The 27,740-nt window shown below is 37.3% G+C and overlaps 1 protein-coding gene across 2 annotated transcripts in view; it reads right to left on the reverse strand.

Moving 5' to 3' along the window:
- The window catches only part of LOC114391804 (rRNA biogenesis protein RRP5-like), a 40,502-nt gene that overhangs the window by 6,993 nt on the left and 5,769 nt on the right, over nucleotides 1–27,740 (reverse strand). The window contains exons 7-30 of one of the 2 annotated variants that reach the window (XM_028352789.1): nucleotides 20,887–21,009; nucleotides 20,699–20,770; nucleotides 19,807–19,899; nucleotides 19,474–19,587; nucleotides 19,223–19,345; nucleotides 17,874–18,059; nucleotides 17,662–17,736; nucleotides 15,005–15,141; nucleotides 13,093–13,227; nucleotides 12,737–12,882; nucleotides 12,585–12,650; nucleotides 11,868–11,974; nucleotides 11,648–11,728; nucleotides 11,473–11,547; nucleotides 11,271–11,372; nucleotides 10,332–10,500; nucleotides 10,083–10,228; nucleotides 9,619–9,702; nucleotides 9,416–9,516; nucleotides 8,403–8,547; nucleotides 8,220–8,294; nucleotides 7,794–7,944; nucleotides 6,675–7,281; nucleotides 4,620–4,668 (exon numbers count right to left, since the gene is read on the reverse strand). In XM_028352789.1, coding sequence (XP_028208590.1) covers nucleotides 4,620–4,668; nucleotides 6,675–7,281; nucleotides 7,794–7,944; nucleotides 8,220–8,294; nucleotides 8,403–8,547; nucleotides 9,416–9,516; nucleotides 9,619–9,702; nucleotides 10,083–10,228; nucleotides 10,332–10,500; nucleotides 11,271–11,372; nucleotides 11,473–11,547; nucleotides 11,648–11,728; nucleotides 11,868–11,974; nucleotides 12,585–12,650; nucleotides 12,737–12,882; nucleotides 13,093–13,227; nucleotides 15,005–15,141; nucleotides 17,662–17,736; nucleotides 17,874–18,059; nucleotides 19,223–19,345; nucleotides 19,474–19,587; nucleotides 19,807–19,899; nucleotides 20,699–20,770; nucleotides 20,887–21,009 — 3,162 coding nt within the window. Of the gene's footprint in view, nucleotides 1–4,619; nucleotides 4,681–6,674; nucleotides 7,282–7,793; nucleotides 7,945–8,219; nucleotides 8,295–8,402; nucleotides 8,548–9,415; nucleotides 9,517–9,618; nucleotides 9,703–10,082; nucleotides 10,229–10,331; nucleotides 10,501–11,270; nucleotides 11,373–11,472; nucleotides 11,548–11,647; nucleotides 11,729–11,867; nucleotides 11,975–12,584; nucleotides 12,651–12,736; nucleotides 12,883–13,092; nucleotides 13,228–15,004; nucleotides 15,142–17,661; nucleotides 17,737–17,873; nucleotides 18,060–19,222; nucleotides 19,346–19,473; nucleotides 19,588–19,806; nucleotides 19,900–20,698; nucleotides 20,771–20,886; nucleotides 21,010–27,740 lie in introns of both variants that reach the window. The other variant, XM_028352783.1, reaches the window with a different exon arrangement.

Consider the following 27,740-nt stretch of genomic DNA (forward strand, 5'->3'; position numbering starts at 1 on the left):
ATCGTCATTGATAATGGACAAGGTCTGAATATCTCAGCCTCTGGTCATTCCAATTTTATTTCCCCTTTCAGTCCTAATGACAAGCTTGTTCTTAAAAACATGCTTCTTGTTCCTCAAATCATTAAGAATCTAATTAGTGTAAGCAAATTTGCTAAAGATAATCATGTTTTCTTTGAATTTCACGCTAATAATTGCTTTGTTAAATCTCAGGATTCCAATAAAATCCTTCTTCAAGGAGATGTTGGACCTGATGGCTTGTACCAGTTCTCCAATCTTCAGTTCTGCTCAGCTGTGTCTTCTCCAGCTTCTAGCTCTTATTGTATAAACATCGCCTTACAATGTGGGTTTGGGCCTAACTCAACTCCAAAAGCTAGCTCATAAGGTGAGGGTTGTCCCTACTTATATACTCTATCGTAGCACTATCTCTAGTCAATGTGGGACTTAGGTTTTTTCCAATACAATGTTTCTTTTGTTGATTGTAATAATACTGTGCCTAATTCTGCATATACTTGGCACCTTAGGCTAGGTCACCCCAATTCTCAAGCTTTAAAGCTTGTGCTTAATCATTGTAATTTCAAATTTTCAGTTAAAGATGAACTGCCCGTCTGTTCTGCTTGTTGTATGGGCAAGATTCATAGATTTCCTTCTAAGCTTTCTCAAACTGTATACAGTTCTCCTTTAGAATTAATATACAGTGATTTGTGGGGTCCTGCTCCTATGAATTCTCATTGTCAATTTCGTTATTATATATCCTTTGTTGATGCTTATTCTAGGTTTTCTTGGATATATTTTCTAAAGAATAAATCTGATGCTTTATCTGTTTTTAAACAATTCAAGTCACTTGTTGAATTACAATTTAACAAGATTAAAGCTATTCAAACAGATTAGACGGTGAATTTCGAGTTTTATCTTCATATTTGTCTGAATTGGGGATCATTCATAGACTAACTTGCCCTCACACACATCATCAAAATGGTGTTGTGGAGAGAAAGCATCGTCACATAGTTGAGTTAGGCCTCTCTCTTCTTAGCCATGCATTCCTTCCTCTCTCCTTTCGAGATCATGCTTTTCAAACAGATGTGTATCTTATAAACAGATTGGCTTCAGCTCCTCTTAAGTTTGATATCCCTTATACTTCTTTTTCGAACTGATCCTGATTATCAATTGTTAAGAGTCTTTGGTTGCTCTTGTTTTCCCTTCTTGCGTCCTTATCATTCCCATAAACTTGAATTCAAGTCCTCTGAATGTGTGTTTTTGGGTTACTCACCTAGTCACTAGGGCTACAACTACAAGTCCTCTTCTGGTCAAATTTTTATTTCGAAAGATGTCATTTTTAATGAACATCATTTTCCTTATCCTAAACTGTTTTCTACCTCTTCTTCCAATTCTGTTCCTACTGCATCCTTTTGCACTACCTTACCTATAATTGAGTCATTTTCTCTTCCCCCTTTCTCTTTAAATCCATCTCCCCCTCAAAGTCATTCTTCATTACCCTCTCTGGAACCTCACAGTTCTGGCATTGTTGTATCTCAGTCCCCTGTTCCTGCACAGTCTCCTGTTCAGGATACAGCAGCTTCTACTGCTACTGTAAATACTGGTACTTCTCAGTCTAATGATCATTCTCAGTCTTCTGCAACTGATGTAAATACTGGTACTTCTCAGTCTAATGATCATCCTCAGTCTTCTGCAACTGAATCTCAGAATCCCCCACAGACCTCTCTTGTTAGACCAGAAAATGTTCACCCTATGATTACAAGAGCCAAAGCTGGGATAGTGCAGCCAAGGATTCATCCTTCCTTGCTTCTTGCTCATACTGAACCCAAGTCAGTAAAACAGGCACTTCAAGACTCCAAGTGGTATTCTGCTATGACTGATGAGTTTCAGGCTCTTCAAAGAAACAATACATGGCCCCTAGTTCCTCTTCCTCCACACAGAAATGCAATTGGATGTAAGTGGGTATTCAGAGTTAAGGAAAACTCTGATGGCAGTAAAAATATGTAGAAAGCCAGATTGGTGGCGAAAGGTTTTAATCAACAGTTTGGGTTTCATTTGCATGAGACATTTTCTCCTATGATTAAACCAGTGACAATTCGGGTGATTTTAACTCTTGCCATCACTCACAAGTGGCCTTTGCAACAGTTAGATGTAAATAATGTCTTTCTTAATGGGCTTTTAGAAGAGGAACTTTACATGGCTCAACCTCCAGGTTCTGAGTATTCAGATAAGTCACTTGTATGCAAATTACATAGAGCAATTCATGGGTTAAAACAAACTCCTATGGCTTGGTTTGAGAGGCTCAGAGCTACTTTACTGCAGTTTGGGTTTATTGACTGTAAATGTGACCCATCTTTATTCATTTACAAGACTTCTTCTACAATTACCTACATTCTAGTTTAAGTGGATGATATCATCATAACTGGTAATTCATCTTGACAAGTTGATTCAGCAACTCAATACCTCATTTTCTCTCAAACAGTTGGGTTCTCTAGACTATTTTTTGGGGATTGAAGTCCATTCCTTGTCCAGTGGAGCTCTCTTAATGACTCAATCAAAATATATTCAGGATCTACAGCAAAGAACAAATATGTTAAGAGGCAAACCCCATTTCTTCACCAATGGTCTCAAGTTGCAAGCTCTCAAAATATGGATCTGATCTACTGCAGGATGCTTTTTTTTGCAGGTCTGTTGTTGGAGCCCTGCAGTATGTGACTATCACTCATCCAGAACTAAGTTTTGCTGTCAACAAGGTTTGCCAGTTCATGGCTTCACCTCTTGAGTCCCACTGGACAGCAGTGAAACGAATTTTGAGGTATCTTAAAGGTGCTCTTCATTCTGGTCTTATTTTGTATCCTGCTTCTCCTCATCAACATCTCTCCATTCAAGGTTTTGTGACTCTGATTGGACTTCAGACCCAGACGACAGACAATCTACTTCTGGTGCAGCAGGGTATGTTGGACTTAATTTGGTGTCTTGGTGGTCTCGTAAGCAGAAAGTAGTTTCCAGGTCCAGCACAGAAGCAGAATATAGAAGTTTAGCTGCTGCCACAGCAGATATTATCTAGATTCAGACTCTAGTTCAGGAACTTGCAGTTCCTCACACTACACCCTTAGTTCTTTGTGATAATTCAAGTGCAGTGCAGTTAGCCCACAATCCAGTTCTGCATGCTGGAACCAAACACATGGAGTTGGATGAGTTTTTCATAAGGAAAAAAAGTCTTAACTAAACAGTTAGTGGTTCAGCATATACCTGGGACAGACCAATGGGCAGTTTTACTTACTAAGCCCTTGTCTCCTACTAGGTTTGCCTATTTGAGTTCCAAACTCAATGTGCTGTGCTACCTTTGGTTTCTCAGCCCCATTGAGTTTGCAGGGGGGTGTAAGTGTATATGAGTAAATAACTCTAGTTAGCTTTATTAAATTTTATAGTGCAACCAAGGCATCCGAAAGGTCCCCTTAAAAACCGGTTCATAAGGGGGTGGTCTACCCAGCTATATAAGCACTTATCATGTTCATGAATTACCCGATGTGGGACTATTCTTAACACGCCCCCTCGAGCCAGGGCTCGTCACCACAAAGCGAGGGCTGGCGGCACCCACTGGACAGAAGTAGAAGATGGCTCTGATACCATATTAAATTTTATAGTGCAACCAAGGCATCCGAAAGGTCCCCTTAAAAACCGGTTCATAAGGGGGTGGTCTACCCAGCTATATAAGCACTTATCATGTTCATGAATTACCCGATGTGGGACTATTCTTAACAAGCTTTATAACTAGAGTTAGTTGACAGTTGTGTTTAGTTAGATTTCTGTTACAACTGAAACTCAACGGTATAAATACTGCTCTTGTAAGAGATTACAGTGGCTTTTGTAATATTTTCTCAAAGCAATATATAAATCCCTTATCTCTTCTCTATACTTTCTACATGGCATTCTTAATTGACATTAAACTAGTGCAAACTAGATGGTGTCCTTGTAATGCAAAATCAAACAGTCTAAATGACAGATTCCTCAGTAAAAGATCTTTCCTCAAAAAAGAATTATAAAAGAGAGGAAAGATAGAAAACAAAGGTGCTCAGAGTCCTCCTGCAAAAATACAAAGAAAACTGAAATCTAAGAGCAAAATGCTTGGGGAAAATCAAGAGAATGTAAGCGAGATTGCAGCATTTATCTCTAAAAAGTACCTCCTACCCTCACCCCTTCAACACCCCCCCAAGTAAAAACTATGCCCAATTGATTATTGTTAGAATTACAGAGAGAGAGAGAACGTACAAATGTAGAATCAAGGAAATTCTATTATTGATTATATGATGAGTACATAGAATCTCTATATATGGAGCAGAGTATAGAAGAAGATTTCTGTGAATAACCGGTTACTAACTACGTACAGCTGACAGATAGAGGCAGGTAACAACTACAGTGCAGTTACAAGAGTAGTATTACTCAAGCCCATTACACAAACTATACTCTAACGATGATTCATTCAAATAATTCTAAAAACATAACCTGATACATAAATGATGAATGCTATGATGTTAAGCAAACACTTAGCATTAAATAAGCTAACATAAACCCTAGATAAAAAAAAATTATGACAAGGAAAAAGACAAAAAAAACCCATATACCTTTACAATCATATCAGGATGAAGATCCTCAATCTTCTCCACACATTTGCTGTTAGCATTCCTGAAAAATCAACAATTAATAATGGGATGAAAATTATCAGATATAACAGATTCAATTATATTGCTATTATTATAGGTTTTTAACATAACTTGGGCAACAATCTGTGCTTTGAACAGGGGTCGTAAACCAATACAACCAATTCTAATATACTAAAAAATGCAATGCAACACTTTAAAGACAGGGCAATCAATGTAATCCTTTAGAAATGCATTAGTTAGATATTTCAATTTCAAAATAGATAACTTGCATTTGCTGTAACAAAACCTCAAAAAAATGATATCAACAGGCTAAAAGGTCCAGCCAGAAGTCAGCCCAAGCAGATAAACAACCCTTGTAAACTGATAATTTTTCAGGCAATTTTCAATTCAAAAAAATCTGTTATATCAAGCTACTTGGAATGTCAGAAACAAATAAATGCACTACATTTGGGCTTAGGATCTAACTTATCCCCATGAGACCAACTTGTAAGGTGAGGACTACCCAAGCTTTATAGGTTTTATTTAAGCCATATCTCTAGTTGATGAGGGACTAAACATCACCATTGAGGCTGTGCAATTAAGGCAACCCTCAAAGAGGCCGCAACTAAGGTGGACTAGGGGTGACTGCAATTAAGGCAGATTTCCAACACTCCCCCTCATGCCCAGGGCTACTGGCTTGGAGCAAGGCAATGCAGGTGACCTAACAACAATGGATTTAGGATTTGCTTTTGTACCAGTGTTATCAAATAGCGGACATGGCGGCGCCATGACGGAATAGCATTGCGGGAATTTGAAAAACCGCCACCAAATAGCGGTGGCGTTGCGGGTTGCAGATGGCGGCGCCATGGCGGCTGCCATAGCTATGGCGGTCATGGCAGAATTGCAGCTATTCTTTTTGTTTTTTGCGGGATAGGTGTTGGGCTGACCCGACCCAACCCTAACCCAATTTTCGCATGCAAAAGAGGTGAGCAACGGGAGCAGGAACGGCACCACGCGAACGAGACGCAGCACCCCGCACCAGCACCTGCACCACGACGACAACAACGGCGAACTCAGCACCCCGCACCAGCACCACGCACGCGACGCGGCACCCCGCACCAACGCACCACGCTCGCGAGCACGAACGGCGACAGCGACGGCGGCGGCAGCAACAGCGCTACAGTCTGCGACGGAGGGCAATTGGTTCTGTTTTTTTTTTCTTTTTTTGTTGCTGTTGTTGTTTTTGTTCTGTTCTTTTTTCTTTTTTCTGTTTGACACCCCTTTTTTATTTTTGGTTCTGCTTTTTTTTTCTGTTCACCCCTTTTTTTTTGTTCAGCCCTTTTTTTAAGATCTTTTTCTGTTTGACACCCCTTTTTCTCTTTTTTATGCTTTTATCTTTTTGTTATTTTGAACTCTTGAATGAGTTTATTTGGTGTTGGTACTTGGTTATTGTGTGAACTCATGAAACTTTTTTTAGTTTATTTGAATACAATCCATTGTTTTTTTTAATTTTTTATTTATATTTATTTTTTATCTATTTTTTTGTTAATATTTATATGTATATATATATATAATTTTTTTTGTCTGCCATGACGTCCGCCATTTTCCGCTACGCCATCCGCCATATTTTTATGGCGGATTTTTGGCTTTCCGCCATGAACCACCATCTGCCATTAACAACATTGTTTTGTACCATCTTAGAATTTGGGTTTATGGTCTAACTCAAACCCACAAAACTGGCTAGGGTGGTAAGGACTATCCAAGCTTTATAAGCTCTATTCAAGTCGTATCTCTAGTCAATGTAGGACTAAACACCACCCTTGAGACTGCAATTAAGGAAGCTCCCAAAGAGGACACAACTAAGCCAGCCTTAATTGTGCAATTAAGGCAGCTTTCCAGCAGTGACAATACTAATAGGATTAAATATTTGAGCTAATGGCAACTACATATATTAGTATGATAAAAAGAAGGGGAAAAAAACAGCACAGGCTAGGATTATTCAAAGATTGATCAAGAAGTATCAATACTAGTACTTACACGGCAGAATCCTGGGAAAGCTTCACATTGGAAGATCGCAATGACAAGTCAACATGAATAGTACCCTTGACAGTGTGGCTGACTTCAAGCACTACACATTTGACAAACTGCCCTTCATGATATCCAGACAACGGATCAGGCACCAATGTGTCTGCAAGTTCAGTAAAATGTACTTTTCCATATGTGCGAGGACCAACTTGGACAAGCAATCCACCAACACTTGGAAGTATTTTACTAACCCTTCCACCTAAAATATCTCCTTCATGAAAATGTGCTGTTAAACCCTTATCCACAACATTAATGTGTGGCTCTTCACTAGTTCCGCAAGGAAGAGTAGAAAAGGGGCGCACAACCAACCGTAATAGCTTCTTCTCCATGTTGACACTTAGAACATGGCCAGAAACAGGTTGTCCAACATGATATCGATTCTGGAAATCCTCAAGCTCACTGGGTTCAATAGCACTATCAAGAATATATAGCTGAGCCCTTACATTTCGCGATATTGTTAACCAGATCCATTCACTTTCTACTTTATATACATAACCAGCCACGCATTGCCCAATTTTAAACTCAAGATTTTCAGATACATCATCTATATCACTGGAACCTGAATTGAAATTGAGTTATATATTAAATTGCAGGAAGATTATGATAATTTTCATAATTAACAAGTACAAACTGTTGAGATATATTTGACTAGCAGATACTGACGAGATAGAATTAAGATTCATTAGAAAACAAATTAGATAAATAAGGGCAGACTGGAATAGAAATAAATGGACACCAAAACAAAGTTCAATCGTGGGTGGGGATGAAAATATATTTACCCTTGCTTCCATTGAACATGTATCTGATATCAATATCAATATATAATGAAAAGAACAAAAACGGTTATAACTTATACAAGGATGTTAGGATGTCAGGTAAAATTAATTCCCAATAGAATGCAACTGTAGGATCTACTCCCAAGCACCACTGAGGTAACAAATAAAGATGAGTCCATACATGCTTATGAAACAAATTCTTAGCCTTCAATTTAACCAGTCTTTCTTCATGTGTTTCACAAAGTAACCAGTATTTCAATCATTCACATATTTTCAAGCTAGTGGTGTACTTAACCTGTAACCATTTCAGATCTGACTGATAGCTCCCACTGTGAGCCCTTCCGATTGCCATCTGACTCATTAGGTTTTGCAACAATCCTTGCTGTCACTGTTTGCCCAACTTTGTAACAAGAGAATGGATTTTCCAAAACACTTCCATTCTGTACCTGTCCATAGATAGGCACCCAACTATTTAGAAAAATACTAAAACTAAAATAGATAGAACATCAACAAGAGGGTAAGCGTTGATGCACTGCATCATTAAGGCCACTGCTATGTGAATTTGGTCACAATTTACAGCTACAAAAACAGCATATCAGCTCGGGGTAAGGCCACTCAAATCTGACACTCTCAAGGCCCCAGAATGGCAGAAGCTTTGTTATCAAATCTACAACTTTAAATGCTAATTTTAATATTGACACCAGAAAAACAGAAGGCTTACCTCTGTTATGTGAATCCGGCCATGTAGACCAAATCCAAACTTCAACTTCAGTTCAAGCGTTTTGATGTCAGTAATCTGGACAACCATACCATAAAAGAAAATTCATGAAAAACATTTTTAACTTGCAGAATAAGAAATACTACTCTGGACTCAAATATAATCAAACTAGATAAACCCACATACCTCTGCCTCAACCAGAGTTCCCACTTTGTAGCTAGACTTCTTCTTGGTTCTTTTAGAACTAGATGTCCCATTGACCTCATTGGGAAGTAAGAGCAACCTTCCTGATGTTTCAGGACTTGGAAGAGCCATAACAGTTGCAACAACACTAACCAAGTAAAATATGCAATGCAATGAGTTGTGGGAAAACTAGGAAACATAATGAAGCTTCAACTCGTGAAAACAATTCTCATATTTAAAATTAAAATGATATTTCATTATAAGAAGTATTTTTCAGAAGCTTGATATATCTGCTAGCAATGGAATACTTAAAAGAGCATACATCTGATGCTCCAATTCCTTTGACAATAAAAAAGCATATGCCTCATGTATTCCAAGTAACAGGAAACAAATTATGATATGAACTCAGGAGACAATTATTATGCATAAGTATTTGGCCTCCAAACACAAAATGATTAGCAATAACCCAATAAAGCACTGAATTAAATACTGTAACTTTACAAGTAAAAACACACAAGATTAGGGAGTAGAAAATGATTCTTAGTAAATGATCAACACAGGAATCCAAGAGTACAAGAGTAAGGAAAAGAATTACACAGGTCCAAAATTTATGACAAAAAAGGAAAGTCCAAAGAAATCCCTCCAAAGAATACAAGATGATAACCAAAACACGAGACAAAAAAACAGAATATAAATGAGCATTTCCTTGTATCCCCTTGTATCCAAAGAAAAAGAGCATTCAACAAAAAACTTTTTCATAAAGACCAATACAATCAGACAGTTTGTCACTACCAACTCTTTAGCGTATTAAAAGAGGAATTGAAGTCTAGGAATCACACAGGTGGCACTGGCCAGGCTGCTAACAGACATTTGAGTGTGTACCCACTTTACTGTCCAAAATTATTGGGGGCACCATATTACTTAGACACAAACTTTAGTAATGATTAGTTATACTGGATAAAATAAATGTGAAAAGCTGAGTTGATACTTTTAATCAGAGCAAATTTTGTGCTCACCTCTGCCCATTTTGGTATTGTTTATGAGGAAACCTTTGAGCATTATAGTCCGATACTGATGCATATCCTATAGTGTAATCATTTTCTGGAATTGATAGAACCTGCATTGTAGATAATAATTTCAGTAAAATATGTTAATATGCATGAACAAGTTTTACTTTACCAGAAGATAGCTAAAGGTGAAGAACAACATTAATACTTGCCAGGTAATTTTCTTTTACAATTTCCACTACTGCATTCACAGTCTGATGCAATACCAAGTCCTTCGATGCCTCTCTTCGACGTTTCTGGAATCAAGGTATTTCATTGATTTGGTCAAAGTAGGTCACGAAAGAATGATGCACGCAGCCTCATGCACAAGGGCCAAGGCTGCCTTCTAAAGACAAAATTGAATGCCCATTATAGAAACCTTAAACATAACGTCATAACAACAAAAAATAATCCAAACTGTTTTCCCTTCAGATAAAAAAAAAAAAGGAATGTTTATTAGAGAGAAGAAAGAAACAATGCAATGAGATAAATTTCATAAAGATGGTTCCATAGCACGGCAGCATATAATATGTATCAAAAATTTTACTCAGCTCTTTCTCTGCCATGTGGGACCAAAATGTGATATATATGCATGAAGACAGACGTAAGAGGTAAGGAGCAGAAAAAAAATTCCAACCTTCTTGTTGGTATGACTTGTGGAACTTTCTTTAGATCTATTAATGAACTCTGGTTTTAGAGTTAACTCAACAAGCTTGTCTGCCTTTGCAACATCAAGAACCAATGCTTCCACTACAGAGCCACTCTCCAAAATAGTTCCAGCCACTAAGGAATCATATCACAATGAGAATTGGTACTTGCACTTGATAAGAACCATCCAAATTTATTAGTTAATAACTAAATACCATGTGGGAAGGACAAAACTTACACTGATAATTGGCAATAAAACCAAAAACATCATTATGCTTTTCAAAACTTATAGCAAGTCCAACATCCTCAACATCCTTAACTTTCCCTTTTGCAACCATACCAATGTTAAATCCTTCATCCCACTTTGAATCAGATGCACCAGATCCCCAGTATTGCAACTTTGCAATCTAATTCAAAAATGCACACAAGATTAGAAGTAAAAGAAAAGGAAGAGGATGTGAAAGGAATTGCTGACAGGAAAGCAGAAGAGAAAAATGATGCTAGGAGGCAAATAAACAGAAATAACGAAAATCAAAATGTTATTTTTTATTATAAAAAAAATACATGGCATTACATTGTTAGCTATGATAAGTCAAAAAGCAATTCACGGCCAGAAAATTTTTTCATGGATTTAACTTGAAATTGACAAAATTCAAGGTTGACTTGTATTTTCTAAGACAAGTCAAAGTGGTAGAGACCACTTAACTATCCAATAATCAATAATAATGTCAACTCATTTGAGCAAAAAATTTGCTATCTTGTATTTTCCAAAATTTAATGCAAAAGGAAACACAAATTGAAATATGCAGATCTGGTTTTATTAGAAGAGCTAGATGTATTACACAGAAAAATCTCATAATTAAATAGTAAAACTGCATTAATCTAATTGCAGAACTAAGTGAACACCTACATCATTTTCTAATCAAAATAAATGAACATATAGATGAACAAAAGTACTCTAGGTATCTAATTCTAAATTTCAAAAATAACAGTTTGGAAAGAAATTGAGTAAGACAACAAGCATGTTTGCGGGCATATGAAGTTCATAGTTGAAAACAGCACAAGGATAGACATCCGCGTGTGCTAGCATGCATAAAATAAACAATTTAATAAGTAGAATAATAAAATGCAACACTAAGTGTCAATAATATTTGAGTTACATGATAATTGTTTATACCTTGTCATCCATGAGAAAGTAGTCCTGAATAAATGATGCATCAGTTGAAGAACAAGCAGTCTGCTTTAGCGAGAGTGTTACTCTACCAGTTTCACTACTAACCTGAAGGTTTTTTTTTTTAATAAAAAAAGAGTATTAGTATTACACCGTTTTAGCCAGCACTAGGCTTTCATAAAATTGATACAGCCTGAAATATACTAACATTGGATATGTTGCTGCGAACTGATTGTCCAATGTAATAAGCTTCCAAAATATTGCTTTTCTGGTCATCTGCAGCCTATACAATAGAACGAGGTTACTAGGAAATCATATGCCTAGGATAAAGTGAGGTGTGTAAAAGAGAAAGAAAAGGAAGGGGATGTGTTAAATAGAGATACCTTATTTCTAGGAGCAAAGCCAGTTAAATGACCAAGGAAACGAACAAAGCAACCAGACTCAATTAAGTTACATATATAGCCCTGCTCCATACACAATATATTTAGCAAAAGAAGAAAAACTTAACAGCATGTCACTGATAAGCAAGAAACAAAAAAAATCATGAGACTAATAAAAAAAAGTGTTGGAAGCAGTTCATAGATGTTTGACATCATCACTTACATGCACAACGGAGTTAGGATGTATCTGATTGATATCTGCAGGAATCTGCTGAGCATGTTTAATAAGAGAACTTTTGGCAGACAGGATCAAATTGTTTCCCTTAACATCTACATTGATTAAAATGAAACATTAAATTAATAATTGCAGGTTTATGATATAAGTTATCAACTCAATAGATGACACTGAAAAGCAAAACAGAGAATAATAAGAGTGAATCTCATTCATATCTAAGAAATAACATTAAAAACCTATGTTGAAGTTTCTGTTTCACACACAAAACACAGTTTCTTACTGAAAACTGTTGAAATTAAAACAATAAAATTCTAAATAATTATGATCTCATGATGTAAAAAATTGACCTCTCTTATTTATTTTCATAACTTAGGTCAAGTAAAATTATAGTACAAAAACATAATAATTTTAATGATAGTAGTAAGTTAAAAAGTAGCTGCTACACCAAAAAAGGGAAATAAAATCATCCCAGCAATGAATGTCTAAGTAGTAAATAAAAAGATGTTAAAATAGAAGAGGAGTCAAACTTATATATATAACCATGGGGAAAACTTGGATCCTTCCCTAACTCTACAAGGTAAACAAATTCAGTATCAAACCTTAATAAAATGACACAAACACAGAATTGTTAACATTTCATGCCTAACAGCTTTGCCCAGGCATTAACTTTGTCAACAAAGAACATGCTGAATATCTTAACTGTACCTAGAACCAGCAGTTGGTCAAAATTATATCCAGGTTTCAATCTTGAGTGCCTCAAAATAGCTTGCCCTGCAAAGTTAGAAGCTACAATTAGCAATTACATTAAGAGTAAGCAGCAATGGGAAAGCCTTTACCAACCATTAGGGAATTTTTACCATGATGATCTGCCAAGTGCTCCATAGATATTGTACCCCTTGAGAAACCACTTGCATTGACATAAACAACTACAGCATTAGATGTTATTCTGTCAACAACTCCTGAAACAAGGCTACCCAGCGTAACCATATCATCTTCAGAAACCCTGTTATATGAAATCAAATTGGATTAGCATAATTTGTACCCCAGCAGAGTGCCTGCCTGCACTTTTTAATCACAACCCTAAAGTAAGTCAGCAGATAGCTTTCTATTTTACCTGACAGAACTTAAACTACTTTTTTACATTTTAAAGAAAACATATTATGTCACCAAAAAATACAATTTGACAACAAGCAGAAAGTGGAAAGAAGCAAACCTTGTGGGCTTTATTATGAAACTAAGATTGATTCTTCGTGAAGCAGGAATGCAACTTATGACCCGGCATTTGACAACTTGTCCAACATTGTACACTGTACCTGGATCAGCCCCTGGCTCTAATCCAAGCTCAGATCTGCTCTTAAATCAAAACAATGAATAACATAGTTCTAGTAAGAGAATAACACTAATACTCACATCGCAAATGAAATGTAGTCACAGTCAATGAGTTTTCAAGATGCCACAACATAAAAACAGGAAGATAATGCACACCAAAAATAAAGGCTTGCAATTGAAGACTTGTTCAACTTCAGAATTGGGCTAACCAAGTTAGCAAGAAACTCAGTTCATAACTATGGATTGGCTAGCATCATGGCATGGCAGATTTTTTGCCAACTGCCATAGGCATTAGGCACTTTGTGAAGGGAGACCAGCTATGGCAGCACCATAGGCTACAATAGTATGTTTATACGGTGGAACTTCATCCTTCCACTATTGATAACACTAATATATACTCCCTTTGCACTCAAATATAAGCAAAAATATCTAATTTTGCACTTATTAAGAATGTTGGTTAACTTCATTTAATTTTCTTGATTTTGTACAAAAAAAGAATGACATCTCCTACACTACCCTTAATCATATTTATTGGAAATGGTACTCATTTGAACTTAAGGATATTTTTGGAATAATGGCATTAAATAGGGTTGAATTAGTTGAAATTTGCTTATATTTCAATCCACCAAACTTAGACATTTTTTTGCTTATAAGTTGTATTTGAGTCCACAGGAAGTAAATATGTATGCATGTGTTTGCAAAAAAATTACCCAAAGTATTCATAATTAACTATAGTCATAGGTTTTAAGCAAAATATACAAGTACATAAAAATAAAAGTCAAGGAAACGAGCAAAATTAAAAAAGACATCCATATTTTTTCAAATACAAGACATCTTAAACATTCAATAAAAATTGAGGGTTAGTTAGTGTAGCACAAAGAACAGAAGTTGAGGGTTCAGACTTAAGAGTTCAGTACAGAGGTGATTCAAAGTTCAAAGTTCAATGCAGAGAAAATAATGGAGGGTGGATGCCACTGGAAATAATGCCTAAGATGAGTGGGTTATTGGTCGAATAGGGTGGGAATCAAAAAGTTAATAGAAGTGTGGGAAATTATCTCCAATTTGGGATTTCTTTTTTTACATTCAGAAAAGGGAAGTGAAATCTCAACTTTGACCCTAAAGAAAACCCCTAAAACAAGTGTTGAGGGCAAAAATGAGTTTTCGTAAAGCATTATTCTAGCATGGCTATGGCTGCGATTTGCTATGGCCTTTATTGAAAAATGCACCACCATAATGCCACTATAGCAAACTATTGAAATTATGATACCCAGGCAGAAAATCCAATTTAAACAAGGTTCTAAATCTTTTCCACAAGAGAAAAGTACAAAATTAAACAATAAAAACCCTTCAAAACCATGTGAAATAATGAGAAACATGATTAGATAAACAAAAAGAAAAAAACATTGTAGAAATAAAAAAATTAAACCCCATGCATTGCCAAAATAAAATACACTTCATTAGTTAGAACTGTTTGGGGCATAAGACTTCTATACAACAACAACAACAACAACAACAACAACGCCTTATCCCACTAGGTGGGGTCGGCTACATGGATCAACTTCCGCCATAAGACTTCTATATATCATTTTATCTTGTGAGAAACGAAAAGGCTTCAAAGTTCAAACATATCAAAATCCCATGATAAATGAATGATATGGAAATGAAGAAATTAGTCAAGAGTAAAAGGTGAAAAATGAAGATGAAATTTCCAAAACTAAAAGCTCATGATTTAAGCAAAAATCAAAATATAACTGACTGTTATCATGACATAAGTATACAGATAAATAGAGACTTGCCTGGGAGCAAATCCTTGGACCCCATTGTAAAACCGTACAAAGCATCCATGAACTTCAATCTTTGTTATCCATCCATGGGTTATCAAACCATCAGTTGCATCAGCATATGAACTAATAATCCCAAGTTTTGATTTCACCTGTATAAATATGATATATCTGATTCAGAATTGAATATGGAACTAATCAATTGGGTTGGGTGGGGGATATTAATAAATGCTCCCAAAATTTCTTCATCGAGGACAATGTAGCGACAAACAAGCTTATTGAAAGATGTATGCAGCAAAAGGAAATTTTTTATTTGTTATTTGAAAGAAGTGAAGCAGCAAATTATCTCAATTGTAGTTCGTAGGCCATTCCTTTTATTTATCTAGGCATACCGATTGGAGCAAATCCAAGAAGGTGTCAGATGTGGGATCCTCTAATCAATAAGTGTGAGAGAAAATTAGCGAGATGGAAACAAAGACACCTGTCTTTCAGGGGAAGAGTGACTCTCATATAGTCAGTTCTAACATCCATACCTATTTATTTCTTTTCTTTTTTCAGGGTTCCCAAGAAGGTGGTGGACAAGCTAGTATGCTTACAGAGAAAATTCCTATGGGGAGGAGGTGCTGATCATAACAAGATAGCCTGGGTCAAATGGGACACAGTGTGCTTCCCAAAGGACAAAGGAGGGTTGGGGATCAAGGATGTGAACACTTTCAATCTTGCGTTACTAGCAAAATGGAAGTGGCACTTATTTCAGCACCAAGGGCAACTGTGGGCTAGGGTATTGGAGTCCAAATATGGTAGATGGAGGGGTCTAAATGAGGCACCTAGAAGTAGCACAGAATCCATATGGTGGAGGGATCTGAAGATGGTATCCCATCATCCAGAGCATGGCGAAGCATTACAGAGGAGCACGGCCTGGAGGGTTGGATGCGGTGACAGAATTAAGTTTTGGGAGGATGATTGGATCAGAGACAACAGAGCACTAGTAGCAAAATATCCTAGGTTGTACCTCATATCCAATCAGCAAAATCATACTATTCAGCAGATGGGAGGACATAAGGACAAAGGGTGGGAATGGTAGTTCACGTGGAGGAGACCGTTGTTTGATAATGAGATAGACATGGCTATTTCATTCCTAAGAGATGTGGAAAGCAAGCAAATTCAATCACAAAGGTCAAATGAGTGGGTGTGGATGGCAGACTCCAGTGGTCAATTCTCAACAAAAACCGCATACAATGCTATGAGGGAGGCCTCATTAGACGGGATAGAAGATACAGCTTTTGCAAAATTGTGGAAGTTAAAGGTACCGAATAAAATACCAGTCTTCGCATGGAGATTACTTAGAGACAGACTTCCCACAAGAAGAAACCTTCATAGGCGACAAGTGGAGATAAATGATAGGAGATGTCTTTTTTGCAATAGCATGGAGGAGGACACAAGACACCTGTTTTTTCATTGTAGCAAAATCAGTCCTCTTTGGTTGGAATCGTTGTCTTGGGTGAACTCTATCAGTCCTATCCCGATAAACCCAAAACAACATTTCCTCCAACACATATCTGGGATGGCTCAGGGGGTAAGGGGTACCAGGTGGAGGTGGTGGTGGCTGGCTCTCACATGGTCAATATGGCAGCACCGAAATAAGATACTCTTCTCCAATGACACATTTGATGCTAACAAAATCATGGATGATGCATCCTTTGTAATGTGGACATGGCTTCAGAGCCTAGAGAAGGACTTTGAGATTTAGCTACAACCACTGGTCAAGTAATCTTAGATCAGGGTTTGTGTGTTAGATGAAGATTGTACAGTGCATAGTTGCAGAGCACAGGACACTTGTATCTAGGCTTTTGGTTTCTATCAAGACTACATATGTTTCATAATGGAACTAGTGGTCTGTGGTCTTAATATGTAAACTTTGTAAGCTTGTACCTCTGGTACTCAATTAATATATTATCTATTTTTGCTGAGCAAAAAAAATTCTTCAAACCCCCCACCCCAACCCCCCTTGCTTCCACAAGTGCTGCTCTACACATTTTATCAACTAAATGGTGTCATAATAGGAAACATGTAATATAAAGTTCATGCAAATACATCACTATAAAGTAGTACTCAGGTGCAAAACTACAACATCCTTCACACTAGGGATAATTATGACCAAAATGGAAAGACAAGCAAATTCAGTTGAAAATTATATCTAGAGAACTAGAGTGCAAAGATTATCATATTTTTTAAATTTTTGGTAGGATGAGGATTAAGGATTGTCAAACTATTAGCCTGGTGTCAAGATTTTGACTAAGATCTTATTTGGTTGGTTGAGTGAGGTTTCAGGAGATACTATTTCATCAATGCATGGCAATTATATTCAGGGAAGGCTTTTTTTTGGTGAATGGAAGAATGATTTTGGACGCAGTCCTCACTGAAAATATAGTACAAAAAAGAAGCCAAAGAAGAAATTCTTAAAAGGAACATATTATCCAACAACAAAGAGTCAGATAAACCTTACTTTTGAAAGACGAGAAAGATAATTCACGATAGGTATGAAAATATAATTGATGGATGCATAAAGAAACGTTATACTGGATAACTAAACTAAAAGAAGAAGAAAATTTATTATAGTGCCTTTGAGTTTGAATAAACTGGAGAAGAAGAGTTCACATGTAGAAACATACAAGCGTTTTCTTGTGTGTAGCTGTCACTCTTTTTGACTTGCAACCAAGCACACGGAAAACCAATTCAGCTCCCACCTGTACCATAATCCAAGTAAAAACTTCAGCCACATAATGTCAAAACTGTCCCATCACAAACATGCAACAAAACCATATATTGTCTAAAGAAACAAAAAATGACAATACTAAAAATAACTAGCACAAGCTAATAGAACCTTAAATTTTTTTCCAGGCTTTGAAATTTCCAATTCAGACATATGTCGAAGAGGACAAAGTGCCTTCACACCACCTGGAATTTGCACTATAGCACCAAAGCTGTCAACTGAAAGAATCTTAGCCTTCACCACCATGCCAGGCTTGACATCAGAATGAGTAAACACTTCCTCTTCTAAAGCACTAGCCTGCATGATATGAAAACAAAAAGATGATTAATTGAAAACCTCTTACTAACAACCAAGTCAACATTATTCCACATAACATCAAATTTAAACTCGTATGCACATGGAAAGCCATTATACAGAGAAACAACAGACTAGCTCAGTTTATGCAGCTAACATTTTTTTCCCTAAAGACATAAACATGAAATGTCATTAATTTGCACATTCAAGAGCATACTTAACATTAACAAACTAGGATTTAGAGAGAAAAAAATTATTGAATATTGAACAACTAAATTATATTGCTTCTACTTTGAAAAGGTCAACATGTTCTAGTTACATCAGACATATGAATATGTATAATTATGGGAATGGAATAGACAAAAAATGACATGAACTAAACCTTGGAGCTTTTGAAACAACTGAAATGTAGAAAATAATGATGAATGAGAAGGTTGGAAGCAATCTAACATGGGATACTAAAGAAGAAATGAACTTTCAAAGGATATGATACAGACCAGACCAATTATAGTCCTGACAGAGCACTAAAAATGTAGAAGAAAAATTACAATTTAACAAATTATTATTTCTACAAGAGATTAGAGCCATTTGCAATTCTTCCAAGCAATCAAGACAATCATAAGAATAAGAACTCTTGAATGTAATAACTCCTATATCCATCATAAGGTCAAGTTCATAAAAGTACTAATGCACATAAACACACAAAAAGACATACAGGTTTTGAACAGTGTTGAAACAATAATACCATTGTGTGCTGGCCCACATACATATATAGTCAGTCTACAGCAATTAGACAGAGGTTACAAACGGTCAATAAAGAAATTATCAAAAACATTTTCAAATTCAACAGATAATTGATGTTCAGACACAAAGGACAACTTGATTAAATATTAAAGAAGTGTATAATAACTTGCCAGTTGCCAGTATATACCAATACCAAAGCTGGTAAGATAACAAGTGAATCATAAATAGAAAAAGTTCCAACATGACTGCTTTTTATAATGCTCAATGTGAAGCACGTAACCCATTCTAAAACAAAAAGACCTAAGATGATAAAAAAGTATGTGATTCCAGTGTAATACCAACATAAAAAGGCACTGCAACCATTCACTGACAGATGCTTATCATCTTTTAGAAATTAAATTAAATAAAAGTACAATGACAACCTTCAAAACTCCTGTAGCAATTCCTTCCAAATATCGTAACCCAAGAATCCGAACTCGAACACGATTTCCTTCGTTGTACTTCTTCTCAAGTTTTTGGACCTCTTCTTCAGCAATATCAGATATCTGTCAACAATAATTTCAATGATCATTTTCATTTTTCCTGGTGGGGTAACGCTTAAAATGCAGTTGAACATTCAGATTTCATACTGTATGAGTTCTGCATCATTAAAACTTGTCCAAACACTACATACACTGACAAAAGCTGGAGTTGGCTCCGGAATTGATGGAACTTCAAGCAATAGTCCTAATCCTCTATCCACCCTAACAACTTTTGAGTTGTCATATATATCTCCAATTTTAACATGCTGCACATCAAAGACAGTTCATCAGTCTCCAACATGGAACCCATGATTATCAATAACAATAATAATTATGGAAGCAACAGACAAGAAAAGCATCCTTTAACAGCATTGAACGGTAATTACTAGTGGGAAAGAGAATAAAAAAACAGTTTTAGAATCCATTCCATTGAATCTAATATGCCATCCTTAGAGCACCAACAATATTTAATCTACAATACTTACAGAAGGGGGGGCCCTGTTCTGAACAAGATGTGGATTCAGCGTCAACCCAACAGCTCTACTTGATGGATCAATGAATAATATCCGAGAAACAACCTAGATAACATAAAAGGCACTTAGAAAAATAGAACAGTAAATCTAAAAGAAGGTAACCTGCTTGACAGCAAAAGAGACAGAATCAGCTGAAAAATACATTGATCATATTGCAAACTCAATGTGAAAATCCATCAAGGTAAAGAAGTAAATATGAAGCTAAGAAACAACACAACCACATGATGATGCATTATGAATTTATGACTGCAATCAGAAATCCAATGATGCCAAAGAACTAAGTACACAACCATTGTTTTTATGGGAGGGTTGAGTAGGAATAAAATAAGAATTTCTTTTGATAAAAAAAAAATAATACCCCTAAAACAACTTGTTTTTAAATCCGCATATGTCAATCCACTTGTATTATTTATGATTATAAAAATTACACACTTAACTTTTAAAGCTATATACTTAAGATCAGTTGAAGAAGACTAGACAAGAGAGCTTTAAACTGCCAGAAGCTTCTAATGGATCACTTGTATTATATCATGGATCAAATTCCTCATCATTTTTAGCTTAAATGGTGTCAGCCTCTCTCCAAAACAACAGAGGTACCAAAAATGCCAATGTAACCTATTACTATACATGCTAAGGCATCAAAAAAATATTCCACTAGAATATTATATCACATGATGCACGCATGCATGAAAAATCTTGCACTCAATAACTTAATAAATTATACAGAAGGAGCTTACAAAAAAAAAAAAAGTATTTCAGTGTGTCAAGCAAACACTGGGATACAATTTGCAAAAATGGGAGCAGGGCAAGTTGTAAAAGTTGCAAAGGTCAAATTCAAAAGTACCTTCTGAGATTCACTGCACTTATCCTTCCAGTTTGTTCCAGGATAAATATTTTGCAAATGAAACAGATCAACCTGCAATGAAAAGATTCTAAACATTAATTTTGTGAGAGCATTGAGTTTGTCAAGAGAATCTATTTACACAATATCATTGAAGCATTCCATTTACAATAATTGCAGGATGCACTTACAGTTCCAGTGAAGTATGTGAGAAATGATAACATAACACCATTCTCAAGGATTGACTTCACACGGGCATTTACCAGCATTCCTGGAACTAGAAGATCAATTGATAAACCTCTAAGATCCTTGGTCTGTATCAAATGCACAGGGAAAATAAGTATTGGAATATGTTTTTGTACAACTGTGAAAACAGTTCTGTAAGCTAATTGAAAGGGCTGTTAGCTTTTGCTAACAGCACCCATCTAGTGATAAACATCTGTAGTATGATGGTAATGGCAGTTAGCTTTGACTAACTGCACCTCATTAGGATACAAGGCTATATTCTGTTAGTGTTAGTTAGAATCAGTTAGAGTTAGTTAGAATCTGTACAGAGGTTAACAGAACAGAGGTCTATATATACCTCTGTATGTAACTAACTGCAATCAACTTTTCAGATCAATAAAAATCAGCTTCACTATTATACAGCTTTCTCTCCTTTCTCTCTCTCAATTTATTCAACATGGTATCTAGAGCCATTTTTTCGTAATCCTGGTTCTTTCGCAAGGTCCAATGTTTTGTGTTCATGGCTTCTGCTCCTGCGAATTCAGTTCCCCAATCATTTCCCAACTCCATTGCTGAAAAACTTGATGATTCCAATTATCTTCACTGGCGTCAACATGTTGAACCGATTATTAAATCACATAGATTGCAACGTTTCGTTGTCAATCCAATTATTCCTCCTCGTTACCTCACAAAGGACGATCGTGTTGCTGATCATGTCAACCCTGACTATGAAGCCTGGGAGGTTCAAGATCAAACGCTCCTGGTATGGCTGCAATCCACTCTTTCAAAATCGGTATTATCACGCGTTTTTGTTTCAAATCATTCCTATCAAGTTTGGGATAAAATTCATGAGCATTTTAGTCTCCACATGAAATCCCACACGCAACAGCTCCGCACTGCGATGAGAGCAGTTACTCTTGAAGGCAAAACGATTGAGGAGTATTTGCAAAAAATCAAAGGGTTTGTGGATGAACTTGCTGGCGTCGGTGTTCATGTTCGTCACGAGGAATATGTTGATGCGCTCCTCGAAGGACTGGTGGTTTTTGTTATCGAAAGCAAAAATGAACTCAATCCTTCGCAGAAATTGAAGATTTGCTATATGGTCACGAAACTCAACTCGTGCTACGACAAAGATGCACAGGTAATGAACGTTGTTTCATTAAACTACACTCAAGGCTATTTGCATCCAAACGCCTATAAAACTGGTGACTCTGGTGGTTCTCGAGGTTTGTATGGTCGTGGTGGTGGTCGTGGTGCCTTTTTGGACCGCAGTGCTGGCCATGGTGGTGGTGGCTCTGGCAGAGGACGCGGTGGTGGACAATTTACAAACTTCTAATGACAAATCTGTCTTAAATTTAGGCACACTGGTAATGTTTGTCATTTTAGGTCTGATGTGAACTTCCAGCCTCATGAATCTCTAACTTTCATTGATCCTACCACACTACAACCCATCCCCTACTCCACTGGTTCAATCAAAACCTCCAACACCTGTGTTAATCCTAATTCTAAGAATCCTGCTCCAGGCCACAGCCAACCCAATGCAATGCTCACTAATTCAACCTCTCGTGGGAACAGTCAGGCTGGTACGACCTGGATTCCAAATTCTAGAGCCAGTTTTCATGTGACTGGTGACTCGCAGAATATCAAACAATTCACCTACTTTGATGGACCAAATCAGATATTCATAGGCAATGGTGAAGGTTTAAGTATTTCTAACACTGGCTCCTCATCATTTGTCTCCTAATGATGTTGGCATAACCTTTAAACTTCACAAATTATTACATGTTCCTTCAATTTTGAAAAACCTGTTAAGTGTAAGTCAATTTGCCAAAGATAATTCTGTTTTCTTTGAATTTCATCCTCATGTGTGTCTTGTATCTCAAGAGACCAATAAGATCCTCCTTAAAGGAGATGTTAGTGCTGATGGACTTTACTCCTTTCATAATCTCAAGCTTCAAGACAGTCCTTCACTACTGATGTCTGCATCTACTGTTTCAAATGTTGACTCCCCTAGTTCAGCTCTCACTGTTAATAATAATAGTTCTACTGTAATTTCTAATTTTGTTTCTTCTTCTCTTAGTGTTGCTAATCTTTGGCATGCTAGGTTGGGGCATCCTAATGATCATGTAATGAAAATTGTCCTCACTCATTGTAACATTGCTTCATTGAATAAAAATTCCACAGGATTTTGTGCTTCTTGTTGTATGGGCAGGTCTCATAGATTACCTTCTCACAACTCTACTTCTGTTTATTCTCCCTTAGAGCTTATTTTTACAAATTTGTGGGGACCTTCCCATATTCCCTCATATTCTGGTTATAAAAATTATGTCTCCTTCATTGATGCTTTCTCTAGGTATACTTGGATATTTCCTATAAAGTCAAAGGCTGAAACCATTTCTGTTTTCCAAGCTTTCAAGTACATGGTTGAGCTGCAGCTTAACAGCAAAATTAAAATTGTTCAGTCTGATTGGGGAGGTGAATACAGACCTTTCTCTACACTTCTAGCCTCTTTTGGCGTCTCTCACAGACTCACATGTCCTCACACCCATCACCAAAATGGTGTGGTTGAAAGAAAACATAGACATATAGTTGATTTGGGTCTTACATTGTTGCATCATGCATCTTTACCTTTACAGTTTTGGGATTATGCCTTTACTACAATTGTTTACCTCATTAACAGGCTTCCCACCTCTTCTCTCAAATTTGCCATTCCTTGTTATTTTGTTTAAAAAGGATCCTGATTATCACTTTATTAAAACATTTGGATGTGCCTGTTTTCCTTTATTGAGACCATACCACACACATAAACTGAATTTTCGATCTCAAGAATGTTTATTTCTAGGGCATTCTTCTTCTCACAAGGGATACAAATGCTTATCCTTTTCTGGTAGAGTGTATGTTTCTAAAGATGTTTTGTTCAATGAATTAAGATTTCCCTATTCTGATTTGTTTCTCTCTTCCACTAGTTTAATCACTAGCTGTGATTCCTACTTTAGTCTCAATCCTAATCTTTCTGCACCTTCTGTCACTTCTATCCCTCAAACAGCTCAAATGTCACCTGCTGATACAGCTTTTGTTCCTCTTGTTCCTCCTAGGTTTTCTCCTTTACCAACTCATTCTCTCACAATGTTGTTAATGGCGGATGGCGGTTCATGGCGGAAAGTAAAAAATCCGCCATAAAAATATGGCGGATGGCGTAGCGGAAAATGGCGGATGTCATGGCGGACCAAAAAAAAAAAAACATATATATAAACTCATTGAAATTGAAAAAAACAAAGGATTGCATTCAAATAAACTAAAAAAGTTTCATGAGTTCATACAATAATCAAGTACCAACACCAAATAAACTCATTAAAGAGTTCAAATAAACTCAGCCATTTAAAAGAGGACTGAACAAAAACAAAAAAATTGTGGTGTCAAATACGAAAAAAAAAATGGGACTGTTAAAAGTAAAAAGGGGTGTCAAATAGCAAAAGGAAAAAAAAAGCTGCAAACAGAAAACAGGGGGTGTCAAACAGCAAAAATAAAACTAAGAAAACCTGCGTCTTCTTCTTCGCGACAGCTTCGTCTTCTCCGCGAGAACTTCTCGCTGCAGGCCGCCGTTCGTGACAGGTGCGTCGCTGCCGGAGCTCGTCGCCGCCGTTTGTGCCGGTGCGTCGCTGCCGGAGGTCGTCGCGGCTGCGGGTGTCGCGGCTGGGTGCGCGTGTGGGGTGCGGGAGGGACGCGGCTGGTGCAGGGGAGGCTCGCGGTTGGGTTCTCTCTTAGATGGAAGGTTGTTCTGAATCACAGAGCTGTGCTGGAGGGTCTTTTAGCTGAATGAATAACCGGGTAGGGTTGGGTCGGGTCAGCCCAACTCCTACCGCGGACAAAAAGCAAAAAAAAAAACGCCATTTTCCGCCACCCCGCCATAACCGCCATGACCGCCATGGCTAATGCGGCCGCCATCCCAAACCCGCCACGCCACCGCTATTCGGTGGCGTTTTTTCGAAAAACCGCCATGAAAATCCGCCATGGCGCCGCCATGGCCGCCATTTAACAACACTGTTCGCTCAGCACCACTGTTTCTGTACCTCAAAATTCTACTTCCTTTGTATCTGTCTCAATTCAGCCTCTAAATTCAGAGTCAACTACCCTTGCTACATCCTCTTCGGAGTCTATTTCTGTATCAAATGTTGTACCAGTCAATACTCACCCTATGCAAACAAGGTCTAAATCCAGAATTCACAATCCTTGGTTACATCCTTCTCTGTTTCTTACCCATTCTGAGCCTAAAACTGTAAAACAAGCTTTGGCAAATTCAGATTGGCTTACTGCTATGCAGCAGGAGTATGATGCCTTGTTGAAGAATAAGACTTGAGACTTAGTACCATTACCTCCTAATAGACAAGCTATTGGTTGTAAGTGGGTTTTCAGGGTGAAAGAAAATGTTGATGGTTACATTAACAAGTTCAAAGCACGGTTGGTAGCCAAGGGATTTCATCAAGTTCACGGTTTTGATTTTCATGAAACATTTTCTCCTTTGATAGCCTGTAACTATTCGGATTATTCTTACTCTTGCTCTCTCTCATGGGTGAAAATTATTTCAACTTGATATAAACAGTGCCTTTCTGAATGGATCACTTGAAGAAATTGTTTTTATGGCTCAGCCTCCTGGTTTTGAAGTTGCAGATAAGTCATTGGTCTGCAAACTCAACAAAGCCATCTATGGCTTAAACAGGCCCCAAGACAATGGTTTGATAGGCTAAAATCTACTCTGCTGAAGTTTGGTTTTGTTGGGAGCAAAAGTGATTCATCCCTATTCATCTTTCGCCAACAAATGCATGTTGTTTACCTTTTAGTCTATGTAGATGATATAATTATAACAAGTAGTTCAACTTCTCTGATTCAGCAGCTTACATACAAACTAAATACTACCTTTTCACTCAAGTAGCTTGGTCATTTAGATTATTTCCTGGGTCTGGAAATTAAGTATCTGCCCAACAATTCTATCTTGATGACTGAGAGCAAATACATTAGAGATTTACTTCATAGAACTAACATGACTGAAGCTCACTCTATTTCTTCTCCAATGGTCTCCAACTGCAAGTTGTCTAGACATGGTGTTGATGCCTTTCATGATCCAACCCTATACAGATCTGTAGTTGGTGCATTATAGTATGCTACCCTTACTAGACCTGAAATCAATTTTGGTGTTAACAAAGTTTGCCAACTTATGGCTACTCCCTTGGATTCTCATTGGACAATGGTGAAAAGAATATTAAGGTATCTAAAGAGCATCTTGTTTCATGGTTTGCTTCTTCAACCCACTTCTGTTACAAAGCCCTTGGTTATTCGAGCATTTTGTGATGTTGATTGGGCGTCTGATGTGGATGACAGGCGCTCTACATTAGGGACTGCTATTTTTCTTGGTCCAAATCAGTGTTGTCAAATGGCGGCCATGACGGCGCAATGGCGGAAAAGCGTGGCGGTTTTTTGAAATACCGCCACCGAATAGCGGTGGCGTGGCGGCTTTCGCATAGCGGTCATGGCGGAATACCGTCTTTTTTTTGTTTTTTTTCCCGCGGTAGGAGTTGGACTAACCCGACCCAACCCTACCCGGTAACTTAATCAAAAGCACAGCCCTCCCCTCCCACGCAAGGTTGAATCAGAACGCAACCTTTCTCCAAACTCCAACAAAAACCGCAACCCCGGAACCCAGCCGCGACCACCGCAACCAGCCGCGACGCCCCACACCCAAGCGCGGCCCACTACACACAGAACGCAGCCAGTAGCGACGACCCATGGCAGCGACGAGCACCGGCGTGAACGGCGGCGACAACCCACACGCAGTGAACATCGCGATCCAACTCAGTGGTGGGCGCAAGCTTTATTTTTTTTTTAGTTTTGTTTTTGCTGTTTGACACCCCTTTTCTCTGTCTACAGCTTTTTTTCCTTTTGCTATTTGACACCCTCTTTTTACTTTTGACAGTCCCCTTTTTAATTTTTTTTTCTATTTGACACCACAATTTTTTTTTTTGTAATTGATTATTGTATGAACTCATGAAACTTTTTTAGTTTATTTGAATACAATCCATTGTTTTTTTCAATTTCAATGAGTTTATATATATGTATTTTTTTTTGTCCGCCACACCATCCGCCATATTTTTATAGCGGATTTTTGGCTTTCCGCCATTAACAACATTGGTCCAAATTTAATATCTTGGTGGTCTCGCAAGCAAAAAGTTACTGACAGGTCCAGTACACAAGCTTAGCATCGCAGTATAGCTCAGACTTCCACTGAATTGACTTGGATTCATACTCTGCTAACAGAATTACAAGTTTCATTCATCACTCCTGTTATTTTTTGTGATAATCAAAGTGTTGTCTCTATTGCACACAATCCTGTTTTTCACAGCCGTACAAAACACATGGAAATTGATGTCTTTTTTGTAAGGGAGAAGATTCTGGCCAAGCAGCTTTCTATTGTCCATATTCCAGCTCTGGATCAGTGGGCTGATGTTCTCACTAAGCCTCTATTTGCATCAAGATTTGAAGTTCTCCGAGGCAAACTCAATGTGAAGAGTGTTTCTTCTAAAAACGCTTCCCCTTGAGTTTGAGGGAGTATTGGAATATGTTATTGTACAATTGTGAAAACAATTCTGTAAGCTAATTGTAAGGGTTGTTAGCTTTTGCTAACAGCACCCATCTAGTGATAAACATGTGTAGTATGATGGTAAGGGCAGTTAGCTTTGACCAACTGCACCTCATTAGGATACAAGGCTATATTCTGTTAGTGTTAGAATCAGTTAGAGTTAGTTAGAATCTGTGTTTTCTGTTAGGA

Source organism: Glycine soja, chromosome 2 (assembly GCF_004193775.1).
Source record: "Glycine soja cultivar W05 chromosome 2, ASM419377v2, whole genome shotgun sequence".
In the NCBI taxonomy this organism is placed as follows: Eukaryota; Viridiplantae; Streptophyta; class Magnoliopsida; order Fabales; family Fabaceae; genus Glycine; species Glycine soja.